We start from the raw sequence: 15,647 nt of genomic DNA, 5'->3' as shown, positions 1-15,647 counted from the left end.
CCCAGGGGGCATTGCCGCCCCCCACGTGACGCCACTAGACCAATGGGATGGGGCCCCGCCCCCCGCCGCGCCCCGGGGCCAATCAGAATGTGCGGAGGCGCCGCTGGGAGGCCCGGAGGCAGGCGGGCGGGGTAGCCGGCGAGTTCCCGGGTCGGTAAGGCGGCCGGGCCGCTCCCGCCGCCCGTGTCACGCTGGCGCCCGGGGACCCCCCCGAGATGCCGGGTGCGGATGAGTGAGCTGCTGCCCTGGGGGAGCCCGGGGCCGCGGGGCCGCCGCCACTGGTGCCGCGCCCCCATCAACACGGCGCAGCCCGGGGTCGCCACCTCCCTGCTCCAGCGGGTGCCAAGTTCGCGGCCAGCAGCGCAAAGGGCAACGTACGAGGTGGAGGTGGTGATGCAGTGAGCCCCGGGGATCCCCGCCCCGCCTCTCGGGAGCCCCCCCCCCGAGCGCCCTCCCCCGGGCTCCCCCTAGAGCGCCGCCTCCCCGGGACCCCCAGAGGTTCCCCCCTGGGGATCCCCGTAGAGCATCCTCTGCTCCCTTCCCGGGGACACCCTCCCAGAGCGCCCCCCTGCAGCCCCTCCCGGGGACCCCCCCCGAGCGCCCCCCGCGTCCCTTCCCGGGCTCCTCCCGGGGACCCCCCCCCGCGCGGCCCCCCGCGTCCCTTCCGGCTCCTCCCGGGGACCCCCCCGAGCGGCCCCCCCGCGTCCCTTCCCGGGCTCCTCCCGGGGACCCCCCCCCGAGCGGCCCCCCGCGTCCCTTCCCGGGCCCCTCCCGGGGACCCCCCCCGAGCGGCCCCCGCGTCCTTCCCGGGCTCCTCCGGGGACCCCCCCGAGCGGCCCCCCGCGTCCCTTCCCGGGCTCCTCCGGGGACCCCCCCGAGCGGCCCCCCGCGTCCCTTCCCGGGCTCCTCCCGGGACCCCCCCCCGAGCGGCCCCCGCGTCCCTTCCCGGGCTCCTCCCCGGGGACCCCCCCCGAGCGGCCCCCCGCGTCCTTCCCGGGTCCTCCGGGGACCCCCCGAGCGGCCCCCCGCGTCCCTTCCGGGCTCCTCCGGGGACCCCCCCCGAGCGGCCCCCCGCGTCCCTTCCCGGGCTCCTCCAGGGACACCCCCTCCCTGCAGGGCCTTCCTGGGGATCCCCATAGAGCATCCCTTCCGGGCCTCCCGGGGACCCCCCCGAGCGGCCCCCCGCATCCCTTCCCGGGCTCCTCCCGGGGACCCCCCGAGCGCCCCCCCGCATCCCTTCCCGGCTCTCCCGGGGACCCCCCCGAGCGGCCCCCCGCGTCCCTTCCGGGCTCCTCACGGGGACCCCCCCCGAGCGCCCCCGCGTCCCTTCCCGGGCTCTCCCGGGGACCCCCCCGAGCGGCCCCCGCGTCCTTCCCGGGTCCTCCCGGGACCCCCCCGAGCAGGCCCCCGCGTCCCTTCCACGGGCTCCTCCCGGGGACCCCCCGAGCGGCCCCCCGCGTCCCTTCCCGGGCTCCTCCGGGGACCCCCCCGAGCGGCCCCCGCGTCCCTTCCCGGGCTCCTCCCGGGGACCCCCCCGAGCGGCCCCCCGCGTCCCTTCCGGGCTCCTCCAGGACCACCCCCCTCCCTGCAGGCCTTCCTGGGGATCCCCATAGAGCACCTTCCCGGGCTCCTCCCGGGGGGACCCCCGCGCGGCCCCCGCATCCCTTCCCGGGCTCCTCCCGGGGACCCCCCCCCGAGCGGCCCCCGCGTCCCTTCCGGGCTCCTCCCGGGGACCCCCCCCGAGCGGCCCCCCGCGTCCCTTCCGGGCTCTCCGGGGACCCCCCGAGGCGGCCCCCGCGTCCCTCCCGGGCTCCTCCCGGGGACCCCCCCGAGCGGCCCCCCCGCGTCCCTTCCGGGCTCTCCCGGGGACCCCCCCCCGAGCGGCCCCCGCGTCCTTCCCGGGCTCCTCCCGGGGACCCCCCCCGAGCGGCCCCCGCGTCCCTTCCCGGGCTCCCAGGGGCCCCCCCGAGCGGCCCCCGCGTCCTTCCCGGGTCCTCCCGGGGACCCCCCCGAGCGGCCCCCGCGTCCCTTCCCGGGCTCCTCCCAGGGGACCACCCCCCTCCCTGCAGGCCTTCCTGGGGATCCCCATAGAGAGATACCCTTCCCGGGCTCCCCCGGGGACCCCCCGCGGCCCCCCCGCATCCCTCCCGGGCTCCTCCCGGACCCCCCGAGCGGCCCCCCGCATCCTTCCCGGGCTACCGGGGACCCCCCCCCCGAGCGGCCCCCGGTCCCTTCCCGGGGCTCCTCCCGGGGACCCCCCCCGACGGCCCCACGCGTCTTCCCGGGCTCCTCCCGGGGACCCCCCCCGAGCGGCCCCCCGGTCCCTTCCCGGGCTCCTCCCGGGGACCCCCCCGAGCGGCCCCCCGCGTCCCTTCCCGGGCTCCTCCCGGGGACCCCCCCCGAGCGGCCCCCCGCGTCCCTTCCCGGGCTCCTCCCGGGGACCCCCCCCGAGCGGCCCCCCGCGTCCCTTCCCGGGCTCCTCCCGGGGACCCCCCCGAGCGGCCCCCCGCGTCCCTTCCCGGGCTCCTCCCGGGGACCCCCCCGAGCGGCCCCCCGCGTCCCTTCCCGGGCTCCTCCCGGGGACCCCCCCGAGCGGCCCCCCGCGTCCCTTCCCGGGCTCCTCCCAGGGACCACCCCCCTCCCTGCAGGCCTTCCTGGGGATCCCCATAGAGCATCCCTTCCCGGGCTCCTCCCGGGGACCCCCCCGAGCGGCCCCCCGCGTCCCTTCCCGGGCTCCTCCCGGGGACCCCCCGAGCGGCCCCCCGCGTCCCTTCCCGGGCTCCTCCCGGGCCCCCCGAGCGGCCCCCCGCGTCCCTTCCCGGGCTCCTCCCGGGGACCCCCCCCGAGCGGCCCCCGCGTCCCTTCCCGGGCTCCTCCCGGGGACCCCCCCCGAGCGGCCCCCGCGTCCCTTCCCGGGCTCCTCCCGGGGACCCCCCGAGCGGCCCCCCGCGTCCCTTCCCGGGCTCCTCCCGGGGACCCCCCCGAGCGGCCCCCCGCGTCCCTTCCCGGGCTCCTCCCCGGGACCCCCTCTTCCAGGGATCCCCGTAGAGCATCCTCTGTTCCCCTCCCGGGGACGATCCCCCCTCCCAGAGCGCCCCCCTGCAGCCCCTCCCGGGGTCCTCCTGGGGACCACCCCCCGAGCGGCTCCTGCATCCCTTCTTGGGGTCCTCCCTGGGACCATCCCCCTCCCAGAGCGCCCCCTGCAACCTCTCCTGAGGATCCCCATAGAGTATCCTCTGCTCCCTCCTGGGGAGCGCCCCTCCTGGGGTCCTCCCGGGGACCCCCAGAGCACCCCCCTGCATTCCTTCCTGGGGACCCCCAGAGCACCCCCATGCATCCCTTCCCAGGGGACCCCCCCGAGCGGCCCCCCACATCCCTTCCTGGGGTCCTCCCCGGGACCCCCTCTTCCAGGGATCCCCGTAGAGCATCCTCGGTTCCCCTCCGGGGGACGACCCCCCCGCCCAGAGCGCCCCCCTGCAGCCCTCCTGGGGTCTTCCCGGGGCCATCCCCCTCCCAGAGCGCTTCCCTGTATCCTCCCAGGGTCCTCCGGGGACCACCCCCCGAGCGGCCCCTGCATCCCTTCTTGGGGTCCTCCTGGGGACCATCCCCCTCCCAGAGTGCCCCCTGCAACCTCTCTTGAGGATCCCCATAGAGTATCCTCTGCTCCCCTCCTGGGGACCCCCACTCCCAGAGCGCCCCTCCTGGGGTCCTCCCGGGGCCCCCTGACCGCCCCCCTGCATCCCTTCCTGGGGACCCCCAGAGCACTCCCATGCATCCCTTCCCAGGGGACCCCCCAGTGGTCCCTGCATCCCTTCCCGGGGTCCTCCAGGGACCCCCTCCCAGAGCGCCCCCCCTGCAGCCCCTCCTGGGGTCCTCCCGGGGAACCCTACCCCCAGAGCGCCCCCCCCGCGGCCCTCTAGGGGTCCGCTGCCGGACCGCGCCCCCCCCCCGCGGCCCCTCTAGGGGTCCGCTGCCGGACCGCGGCCCCCTGCATCCCTTCCTGGGGTTCTCCCGGGGACACCACCCCGGAGCGCCCCCCTGCATCCTCTCTCTGGGACCCCCACCCAGGTCCTCCCCAGGGGCCTCCTAAAGCACCCTCTGCTCCCTTCCTGGGACCCCCCTAGAGAGCTCCCCGCACTTCCTCCTCGGGTCTTTCCCTGGATATCCCCAGAGCGCCCCTTGCCCTCTTCCTGACTCCTCCCCTTGGGGATCCCCCAGAGCACCCCTTCTCTGGGGACCTCCTAGAGCATCCCTGCCCCCTCCTGGGTCCTCCCCTGGGTCCTCCTACAGTGCCCCCTCTCTGGGATCCCTCATAGCACTCTTTGAGGTCCTCCCCACAGGGGTCCCCCAGAGCACCCTCTGCCCCTCCCAGAGACCTCTTCCTGAGAGCGCCCCTGGGATCATCCTTTTGGGGCCCCTCACTTCACCCTAGAGTGCCCCCATATACCCTCCTGAGCGCCTGCCCCCAGGATCTGCCCTGGTACTCTGTCTTGCCTCTTAGGGTTCTTTCTCCTGAGATCCTTCCTGTTCTCCTAGACCACCTCTTGGGGATCTTGAGCACCCTGCCCCACCAGGGCCTCCCTAGAATGATGCCTGTCCCCCAGAGTGTGGACCCCCATGCACCTTAGCCCCCTGAGCCCAGGCACCCACTGCCCCCTGAGAACCCTCCCCCAAAGACGCCATGGGGATCTCTTTCCCTAATCCCCCCATTTCACAGAGATCAGGATCCAACATCTATATATGCAATATCTGCTCTTCAAGAACCTCCCTCTCTTAGATGGGGACCCCCGCTCCCTGAGATCTCCACAGGGACCCCTTTCTCTCATATGCCTTCTCTAGGAGAGACTGGGATCTACCTTGTCCCCAAAACACACACACTCATGCACCCATGCGACTCCCCCCTCCCAGGGCACCCCTTTCCTCAGATCTGGACCTACTGCCTCCTGAGACCTCTGCATGAAGCCCCCTGCCTGTAGGACTCTTCATTCTCAGAGATCAGGAGGGGACCCCAGGCCAAATAGCACTGGCAGTGCCTGTGAGGTGGATGTCCAGGGGAGGTTAGGGACCCTTCCCACCCTGGGAAGGTCTTCATGGCTCTAAATGTACCTTGGGCCAGCAGCATCTGCGAGGTGGAGGTGATGCAGGTGGCTCCCCCAATCCAGGCCTGCAACACAAGGGCAGCTGTAATGCAGACAAGAACAGCCTCTGAGCTGGGTGAGGCAGGTGAGACCTCTCTTGGGACCCACCAGGTCCCCAACCCAGATTGCCCCGGCATGAGCTAGAGCAAATCTGCTCAGCAAATGATGTCTCCCCTCATCCTTCATGGAGCAGTGGGGTAGAACTAGTAGTAAATGAACAAAACCCTTTGCTAGTCTGGAGGCTCTTCCCTCAGCTTCAGTCGAGGAAGAAGCAAGCAGCTGGGATTGGCTAGGTGGGTGGGTAATAGGCTGAGTGGGTAGTTGCATGGCAGGCCAGCCTGCATGAGGAAGGCTGGGGAGGAAACTACTCCATACTAGTCATCTGGGCGTAAGATGCCCCAGACATCAGGTTTTCCAGCCACCACAGGTGGTTTGTCCCTGAGGGGCTCACGCTGGGACTTTAGCTCTCCAGCCCTGAGATTCACAATCCGTGCATGTCTAGTTCCTGGCTCTGAAGCCTTTGGATCTCATGCTGACGAGGGAACAACAGCCGTGTCTACTGACACTTCAACGGCACAGCTCCAGCGCTGCAGCTGTGCCGTTGTGCTAGAGTGTTGGCCCTTCCTACTGCGACCGACAGGTGTTTTCTGTTGCTGTAGTTAATCCACCTCTGCGGGCAGCGGTAGCTGAGGCCAGGGCTATAGTAAAAGTTAGGTCAACCCAGCTGTGTTGCTTAGGGGTGTGAAAAATCCACACACCTGAGAGATGTAGTTAAGCTGACCAAATCCCCAGTGCTAGGTCAATGGAAGTATTCTTCCATTGACCTAGCTACTGCCACTCAGGGAGGTGGATTGAACCCTCCCATCGATGTAGTGAGTGTCTACAGTGAAACAGTGCAACATACCACTGTAGTGGTTTAAGTATAGGCATAGCCTAAGCCGACAGAAGAATTTTTCTGTCAGCCTAGCTGCTTCTGTACTGGGAACTAGGTCAGCTAAACTACGGTGCTCAGGGGTGATTCCTTCACAGCTCTCAGTGAGGTAGCTAGGTTGATAAATTGTAAGTGTAGACCAGGCATTAGAGCAAATCCAAGCAATTGGTCCTGGAACAGAATGAAGCAAGAGCAGCTGTTGGGCCCAGCTGTGCTGCAGGGATCTCTTTAACTGAGTACTTGTCTCTGCAGCCCTCCCATTCTTATTTAGAGTGATTGTTTCTCTGTGCTTTATTTTTAGTTGTAGGCACTGGCATGATCACTTTGGACAGAGCTGCGAGATGTAGGGTCGTGTATAAGTGGCAAGCCAGATATCTGATACACTCTTGCTATAAAACATCCTGCATGTTACAGCTCTGTTTCCAGCTGGATTGCAAAAGATCTGGAGGCTTTTGATGATGAAGCCTGACGCATTGATCAGTGTTGTGGAACAATGTCAAAGTCCTAAGGTCAGCAGACATGAGTAGCATTTAAACCACACTGTCGGTCTTCACGTACAGTGCTACATTTGTCAACAGCACAAGAGCACCTGGAACAGCTAGTGTCAGTGGAGTCCTCCTATGGGTGATCAGCTTCATTACAGCTCTTCTTCCCCCAAAGACTACCCAGTCTTTTAGCTTAAACCCTGACGTTTTGCATGTCATCTGAAAGGTGGTATTAACTACAATTATTCTGCATAAGCGCAGTGAAAGATTGCACTTAATTTGCTACAGATGGGAAAGATGCATCTTTACCTTTGATGTCTGGGTTTTTCAAACTCTTTGTTTGGTTTTGAGAGCTGATCTGATGATTGGTGGGTTTCTGAGCAGAAGTTTCTAGAAATGGAAGTATCCCAGTGATTAGACACTGCATGGCAAGTAAATGGAACATTCTGTCAGAAGCCCAAAAAAAGGGTGGGGGAGAAACAAAGGCATTGGGAGACAGATATCTGTTAGATACAGTTTAAAGAGAGGTACACGCAGACTTTTCCAGATGGCAAACGTTCCAGAGAAGACTCTTGTGTGCAGCAGTGATGGAGTTGTTTAGAAGGGACCAGGCCTTAGTGCCAGATAAGTAGAGAGAACTCATTGGGGTAGGTCATGTTATGGAAGTGGTGGGAGACAGATTTACAAACAGTTGTCCTCAAAGCCAAGGATGAAACCAGAGTTTCAGGTGGAGAGGGAGAAAGATCTGATTGTTTGAGGATGTTCCCTCTGTTCTTGTCACTCGCAGATGTCTAGATTGCTTGTAGCATGTGGTTAGAACAGGTGACAGACAAATCAGGAGATCTGGCTCTGTTGATGTGCTGTGATCTTGGGCAAATCACTTAACTTGCAACTCAACTTCCCCTTCTGTAAAACGGGGATGCTTACCCATCTTCATAAAACATTTTGAGATCCTTGGGTGAAAGGTGCTATACAAGTAGAACATATTATTAATTAGCTGAAAGCACACGAGACATTCCCCAGCCTGCTTTCAGAAAAGGTAAAGTGGATACCTCTAAATGATTCTCTCCTGAGTCCAGATACCACTGTGTGATCAACACAAATGACCTATGAACAAAGCTGGGCAATGCAGTTCTGTATCGTCCTTAACAGAGCTGAGACTTTAAGGCCCAATGCACAAAAGTGCATTGGGCCAATTTGGGTATCTTGTCTCTGGATACACACACTTACAGATTTTTGTGCTCTCCATCCTAGCACGTAGATATGGAAAACTCCTATCTTTGTGGATACTTGAAGATTAAAGGCCTTACAGAGGTGAGCACTTGTTACTAAACTCCTTTTCTATACTCCTTTCTCCTATTTCTGGCTAAAAGTATGAAGGTCTGTGAGTTGAGCCCATAATTAAGAGGACCGTTGGTACCTTCATCCCTTTCCTTATGTTTGTGTTTTGTTTTTTTTTACACGACAGTGTAAACCAATATCATAAATGGGTTTGTAAGCCAATTTTAATTATAAACATTGTTTTAACTTGATCACAGCGCTATAAGGGCTGAGCTGAAGCGGCCCTGAGTTTGCCATCACCAGTTAATTGGCTATGCGTGTATCTTATGCCCCAAACCTCCAGACAAGGCCAGGATCTTCCTGAAGTTCTTCTTTCCACACTTTCATTGTAGGACCCTGCCTGTATTAACAGCTGACCTCTCAGGCATTCAAGCAAGATGACTGGTTTAACATGCAGATCGTCAGGTTTCTTTCTACCTCTGCATTCCTTTCCTCACAAGCTTCTGCTGACACAGGCTCCTTATTTTCAGCTGATGATACACGATGGCTCTCCACTGTTGTAGAGGCTTACTGAGTGTTTCCACGCAGTGGAACTCTAAATAGATCATAGTTTCAATGTACGCAAGCAAGGAAAGCCCATCCAGCCTAATTCTTCTGTATGTCTTTGGCTGATCTGTCACCTTTTTTCTTTAATTTCACCATAGCCTCTGCTCCCTTCTCAAGGAACAAATTAAAGGTGTTGGGGAGTCAGCAGACAGATTGCAGGCAAGGGGACCAATGTAGGAGAGATGAAGGGAAGAAATGGGCTATGGGAGAGAGATGGGAAGGGGGCAAACCCATTAGACGGTATGGAATGGGATAAAATAAGGTGCAAAGCAGAGAGGGGGGGGACATCAGACCGGAACTCTCCGACACTTTGGGGGGGTTTGGTGCTGATGTGTCATTGTTTGCTGAAAATTGCTAGCACAGTATCTGATTGCGTGGTCCTCTCCTATACAAGGCCCAGGTTTTTGGTTTTTTTGTTGGCAAAATTTCTTAATCTTTAACCTTTTTACCCCTCCTCCTAGGAATAACCCGACCTTACCACTTTCTTTGAGGGGGAAATATCAGTAAAAAGCACCCCTTCTTAACGCGGAAATGGGATGCAGATGAAGACGTCGATCGTAAACACTGGGTAATTAAACATATTGGCAACCAACTAGAGATCTAAAACCACCCCAAACACATTACCTGTTTAAAGGGGATATGCGGAGGGTTTTTAAAAAAGAAACAATTAAGGCTTGTTGTGGTATATCTTTGTTGTTGATATACAAAGACAGCCTGGAAAGTTTCTCTTTTGGCTTTTCTCCTGGTTGCTTTCTCCTGTAGGATTCTTTCCTTTGCTTTTTTTCACCCCTACTAATGTAGCTTCACTGATGTTGCTGCACCAGTGCAAAGCCCTGGTGTGCACACACTGTACTGGTGAAAAAAGTGACTGGCACCAGCATGACTCAGCTGGTTTGAAACTAGGGAAGCTCCTCTGGCACAAGTCACTCTTTACCCAAGTGCAGCACTAGTGATTTACAGCCAATGCCCCCCCCCCCCCCCCCCTCAGTGACCTCTGTGCTGCTATGTTCATGCAAGAATCACCCACATAGACAATCCCATAGATCAGGAATGTCAGTTCTGACCTTCCGTGGCTTGGCTAGAGGATTTCTTTGCAGACTTTACAGGTGCTGCCAGTCAAAATCTCTGATCTGTTCCTGAGAACAAATGATATGATCTTCTGGGTTGATGGGGCCACACCTGGAGGGAGGGGGAGTGGAGTGGAAGAGGCCAACACAGATACCTGTTGAGTAGGATGAATTTCTGCCTCTCGGTTCCTAATGGAACATAGTACTTGTGCTGAGGGAGAGCTAGGATAGGGGATTTCTACTGTGTGGGGAGGCTTCTCTCTCCTCACCGAGCGTGGATTTCACATGTATGCTGGTGTACCTCTCTTGGGCACCAATCCCTTACCGTCTTCATGGCAGCGAGTGGCATGTCTCTACCCAACGAGTATAAGGAGTGGCTGTGTGTTTCGCAGCCAAAGCTGGTTATACCCCCAAGTCTCACTTGCAGGGTCATTGAAGTAATTTCACAAACAGTGGCAGGCCTTAGACTTGGAGCTGCTTGTCCCCTGTAGGCGGTATGAAGGGACGTTGGAATTCTGCAGTCAAGTATTTTTTGAGTTTTGTCCTTAACTCTTCCATTAAAAATATTCTCAATTGTTGATGAATAGATGCTGGCTTGACTAGAGACCTGGAAACTGAGAACCTTTAATACAGAGGTCCCCCAAAACTGGGGGGTGTGGAGGAATGTTTGGGGTGGAGCGGCGGGGCCCAGGCCAGCCCACACAGACTGTAGGGAGAAAGCGCCACGCAGCCCTACTCTGCCCTGCGCCAGGGTGTGGCTCCGCACCTGGCCTTGCCCTCAGCCCAGGCCACAGCCCTGCTCCTGCCCCCAGCCTCAGCCCCCTTACCCCTGTACATGTTCCTCCCCCACCCTGGAAACTGTGGCCCCACTCCTATCTATCTCTGGCTGGGGTGGGAGTCAGACAGGGGCAAGGGGGCTATTGACCCTGAAAGGTTTGGGGACCACTGCTTTAATAACAGAACAGTTACAGGAGTAGCTGTAGGGGTACGATCTTCAGCCACCTCTGAGAGAAAGCACGGGGAGTTCAGATTCCATGGCCCATTCCATCCCTCGTGCCTCTGCTGTGACTTGCCAGCAGAGGGCCCAGTAGCAGTGGTGGCTTTTGATATGGATACCTGCCCTGGAAAAAGGAAAGCTGGCTAGTTAGTCTGGCTTGAATCTATCACACAATAGCGTAGAAATCATAAGTTGCCAAACTTGGAGATAAAACAAAAATCCTACTGGATCATCCAATTCCTATTCTGACAATGCAGGGTGCAGTTCCCAGAGATTCTTACCTGCTAACATGTTTTTCCCTTCATAAACTCTGCTAACTGAAGCCAGCTGTGCTCTAGGAATTGATTTTTGTTTTTCCTGTGCTTTCAGGGGAAAATTCCAGGCCTTTTACCAATATGCGAAAACATTTAACTCGGATGATTTTGATTACGAGGATTTGAAGAATGGGGACTATGTCTTCATGAGGTGGAAGGTAAAAAAACTCCCTGTGGATGTGTTTCCTCCCACCCCCCTCCCCAGCCAGCTGGTCTGAAACTGCCAACACTTAGAACATGAAATGCATGGGCACTGCATACAGAATGAGATTCCGGGAAGGGGGTGTCTGTAGCGGCACTAAGGATTGTCCCTCCTTGCTTGAGAGAGACCTAAACATCTTTAAAATGGCACTTCTGTTGAGTATCTGCACCACTCGCACATGTAGGTAGCTGGAAGGAATAAGAGAGACTTTTTGGGCTGTGTTTTGTTTTTGTTTTTGTTTTTGTTTTTTTTGACGCACTGTATAGCCAATTTCATTGTTTCCACTGGGTAGCTAAATCTGTTTCTTCCCATTTATGTGGGTCTTTCATGCTGTTACAGGGGGAGAAAACCACTGTCTTTAAAAATAGGAAACCACAAATTGTGATTGTCAAACCACAAATTGGCAGGTGAAAGCTGAAATGACTTCTAATGTGCTCTTTAAAAAAGGTTGGGTTGCAAATGGACAATGTCCCTTTAAGACCGTTGTAGTGGAGATCTTCTGAAAGGGTACAATGGTCACTATATACCTGCTGAATAGTCCTTTTGGTCCACATTGGTATGACTAACATGAGTTCACAGCTATAAAATACTCACTTGACATCTTTCTCTATTGAGTTTCCAGAGCTTGACCCCTCTGACTTATAACAAGTGCAAATCGGCACCCCAGGACTTCTGGGAGGCAAAGGTTCAAACCCATTTTAAATACAAACCCTTGTTACCTTTTGTGCAGGAGCAGTTCCTAGTCCCAGATCACACGATCAAAGACATCAGTGGTGCTTCCTTTGCTGGGTTTTATTACATCAGCTTCCAGAAGTCTGCAGCATCTATAGAGGGCTATTACTACCACAGGAGTTCAGAATGGTAAGGGGAGCTTCCTTCCCTTCTACAGGCTGAAGGATACTAGCGGTGTCTGGGCTTCTGTCACTTCACAGCCCTGGGATTGGATGTGGGACCTTACTGTGCTATGAAAGAACAATGTTCCACCAGCCCTACTCACAGCCCCTGGCATCTGAAATTCAGGCTGGCGTGGAGAGAGAGTTTCTATACAGTGTGTGGTTAGGTCAGCTGTAGGTGCCAGCACCAAAAATAGCGTCACATTTGTTGCTCTGTCTGACAGCTCTGCCTGTTCACATACCTGTCACTAGCCATGGAGCATGGTAAAATCGAGGTCAAAAGATCTGAAGTGGAGACGTCAGGCAGCTGCTGGTGAATTGCTGCTAAGTACTATTGCTACATGTCAAAAGCTTTTCTTTCCCTCTTTCTGCTTGTTTCATACTTACTGTATGCTACACAAGTGACTCATTCTTCAGCTGCCGGCTGTTGAGAGGAAGCCATGACTTGTATTACGCATGATAGTATAGCAAAGAACACTTGGCATCTTGAGATTAAAATACTATCTTGGTGATGCTGGCGATTCACTTTTAACCTCTTCAGGATTGACTTTTTGGATGTTTTCCCTTCCCCACTTGCCCTGTTAGCATGATGTGCTGAAGCCCAGTGTTGGTCACTTAGTTGCAGGCTCACCAGCAGGTCAAAATCGTGGGCTCATGGCTGCTTCCTGGACTTGGCTCTTGCTCAGTGCTGAGGCTTTGGGGGCACAGTTAGGTACTGTGAATAGGGTTTTCTTACTGGCTATAGAGCTGTCCCTACATTAATACCCCCATCTTGGTAACATCATCCCAATAACTGATGTCAAGCCTGGTGGTGAGTAGCTGCTAACTTGACCCCTTCAGTAATTCCACGCATACAGCAGGTGTGGGCTTCCTGAACAGCTAGCCCCCCTCCATCTTTACTATCAAGAAATCTCTGTAGCTCATGAGGAAGGAATAGAGGAACCACTGTGCAAGGGGCTCTTTCCGGAGCCAAACTGCTGGCCATGCCTGTGCTGCACTGCTGTGGCCTTGGTCCACTGTGCTTCTAGCAAGGTGCAGAGTAAGGTGCTCTCCTGAGCAGTGGGGCAGAGGCTGCCTGTGGGCTCGGTCAGATTGTGTCCTTGGCACTAGCAAGTCACAAGCCTCTTGCATACTTGCTCCCAAGCTAGGGTAAAAGAGGTTGGGGAGTGGGGGGGCGGTGTGAGTGGGGAACAGTAGTACAGTAACACCACTGCAGAATTGGCCTCTCCTATACTTCTTGTTCTGCTAGTCTCCTCTAACTTGAGCTTCCATGCACCCAACACTCATCATCTGCCCTGTGTGGGACGAACTGCAAAGCAGGCATCTGTGGAGGAGGACCTTTTGAAAAGAGAGCGAAGAGTGTTCTCGTAACTCACAGTTCTGCTGTTACAACCTTCAGTCAGGTTTCATTCAGGTCGGTGCTTCCCAGTCTGCAGAGCCTCTGCCAAGGACCCATGGTGCGTCCAAGAGTGCTGGCTCTCCTTTGCTAGATAGCTTGAAAAGACTATTAGCCCTGTATTTTTAGCAATATTAAGAAAGCAAGCAATGGCCAGAGCAGTTAAGTGATTGTGAATGGGTGGGAAGTGTGCACAGCGATGAATGGAACGGTCTAAGAGTTTGAGAGACCTTGATGCGGATGCAGCTTTTTCTCTCTGGATATAATGAATGCATCAGATGTTAATTTAAAAGCGTTTTGTGAATTGCAGCAAAATACAACCAGCTGTAGACAATCCAAAGTGATGGGGCTGAAAATTAGGATTAAATCGAAGAGGCACATTTTAGAGCTTGCTTCCATTCTGAAAGTCGAATGGTCAGATCCTTAAAACGTGTAACCAGCTGAACAGATGCCAGGTTCAGGGAAAGGTCAGAAGGGGAAATGGCTCATTGTGTCTTGTCATTATCTCCCTCTTTTCCTTCCTCTCAGGTATCAGTCTCTGAATCTAACTCATGTCCCTGAGCACAGTGCACCCATTTATGAGTTCCGATGACAGGTGGACAGAATGATACCAAGTGAAAACAACACGGGCAGGAGAGAGCGTGATCTGCCACAAGAGATGTGTCCCTGTCGCAGTGGGGGCGACACGCGCTTCTCTTGTGCCCAACGGACTTGTGAAAGAAAGCATGAATGTCAGCCCATCCGAGGAGCATGGCTGCAGGAGCTGGAGTCTCCCTCCTGCCAAGTGGCAATTTGATCTTTAATCTGATTTTAAAGCTACCTTTAAATGCACTTTCTTTTTGCACAGCTAGTTTCTTTATCACTGAAATTCCTCCTGACCCCCTTCTGGAAGTTTGGTCCTAGCTGGAATCAAGACCTTTTCATCTGAGTAATAAGAAAACATAAGCTCAGCACTTTTGGTTTCGTGTTACGTCCTAGTATGGATTGAAATATAAAGAACTGTGGCCGTTCACATTTGTCGCTCTGCCACTTCCAGAACCTGGGCGTGTCGATGCATTAGTAAGGTTTTGCCTAGCGGAGAGAACTGCTGATCTGGAGAGTCGTCTACAGAAGCATTTGGCTGAAACAGACAAGTCTTGAAGACCTAATGAATCTCCAGCTCGTACTGGCTAATGAGGTTAGCCGGAGCTGCAGATCTCTCAGGAACACTAGCCACTCCTGAGCTGCAAGCTGTTCCTTTGTCTCGATATGCCATGGGGAATAGATTAAATGTAAAGACTTCCAGGCCCTCAGTAGAAGTGGATCTGAGCTCTGCTTACTAAGTGTATATTTGCTCTTTACTTAAGGGTAAAAAAATAAAAAAGACTTTTAATAAAAAAAAATATTTTTATGGTTCCTCTTCCCAAGGACCCTATGGCAAATGCACAATTATTCAGAATTACATTTTACTGTTTTCACATTGAAAACAGTGAATGTCTACATTAGTTGTTTATATATATATATATATATATATATATATATATATATATATATATATATATATATATATATATATATATATAATTATAATGTATTCAACCAGCAGCTTTGGAAAAATCATCCTGGTACAAGTGTTTAGCAGCATTGCAGAAATGATGCTAGTAAACTGTTTAGCATTTGTACCTACTCTTCGTGCTCCATCAACATCACTGCTTGCTACCTTTATACCAGGCAAAACGAAAAAAACAACAAAAAGAACAGTGGCTGTCCTACAACTTTGAAACGTTCAAGTGAAATAACTTAAGGCTTGTGTGCCAAAGTGTGTGCGTGTATGTGTGGGGGGAGGCTTTTTAAAGACATTTTAAAAGTTGGCATCAGTTGTATATTTAATATGACGCTCTATGCGTGCAGGGCTTTTGTGGGACAACTTACCATGCTTTTTTCTGGCTGTTTTATGGAAGAAAAAAAAAAGCTATTAAGGGGAGATTTGTACCAAGAGAGCAGATCATTTTTTAAGAATGTTTGCCACTTGCAATCAAAAAGCAAAGCCCTTCACTTATTGAGTGCTAAGCTGTTTTTTTTAACTAACTTTTCCTTTTCACAGTGTCCGTATTGTATTTTGCAGAGGCTGAGTTGATTGTTCAAGCCTTAATGGGAAAGCATTCAGGTCTCAATGGGATCACTTTGTATATTCCACATTGGGAACTTGGTTTATTTTGCTTAAGAAAATGTACCGGTTTAGTCTGCTCGATGACATAGTATTCAAAGCTTTGTCCTGTGGCCCTATTTATCCTAGCTGTACCTCATCTTGAAGACAAATTTGGGAAAAGTTGCCTAAACAGGAAAGGAGTCAGTTTC

The 15,647-nt window shown here is 55.4% G+C and overlaps 1 protein-coding gene across 1 annotated transcript; it reads left to right on the top strand.

The window, feature by feature from the left end:
- The first annotated feature begins 47 nt into the window (after positions 1-47).
- On the top strand, positions 48-14,692 carry GID4 (GID complex subunit 4 homolog). The gene is given in 9 exon segments (XM_043493922.1): positions 48-154; positions 238-293; positions 296-397; positions 7,807-7,868; positions 8,903-8,936; positions 8,939-9,007; positions 10,874-10,977; positions 11,752-11,882; positions 13,839-14,692. Coding segments are annotated over 9 exon segments (729 nt in total). The 3' UTR covers positions 13,903-14,692.
- Positions 14,693-15,647: the final 955 nt, after the last annotated feature.

This window comes from Dermochelys coriacea, chromosome 10 (genome assembly GCF_009764565.3).
Source record: "Dermochelys coriacea isolate rDerCor1 chromosome 10, rDerCor1.pri.v4, whole genome shotgun sequence".
NCBI lineage: Eukaryota > Metazoa > Chordata > Testudines > Dermochelyidae > Dermochelys > Dermochelys coriacea.
This window is presented reverse-complemented; position numbering and strand designations above follow the sequence as displayed.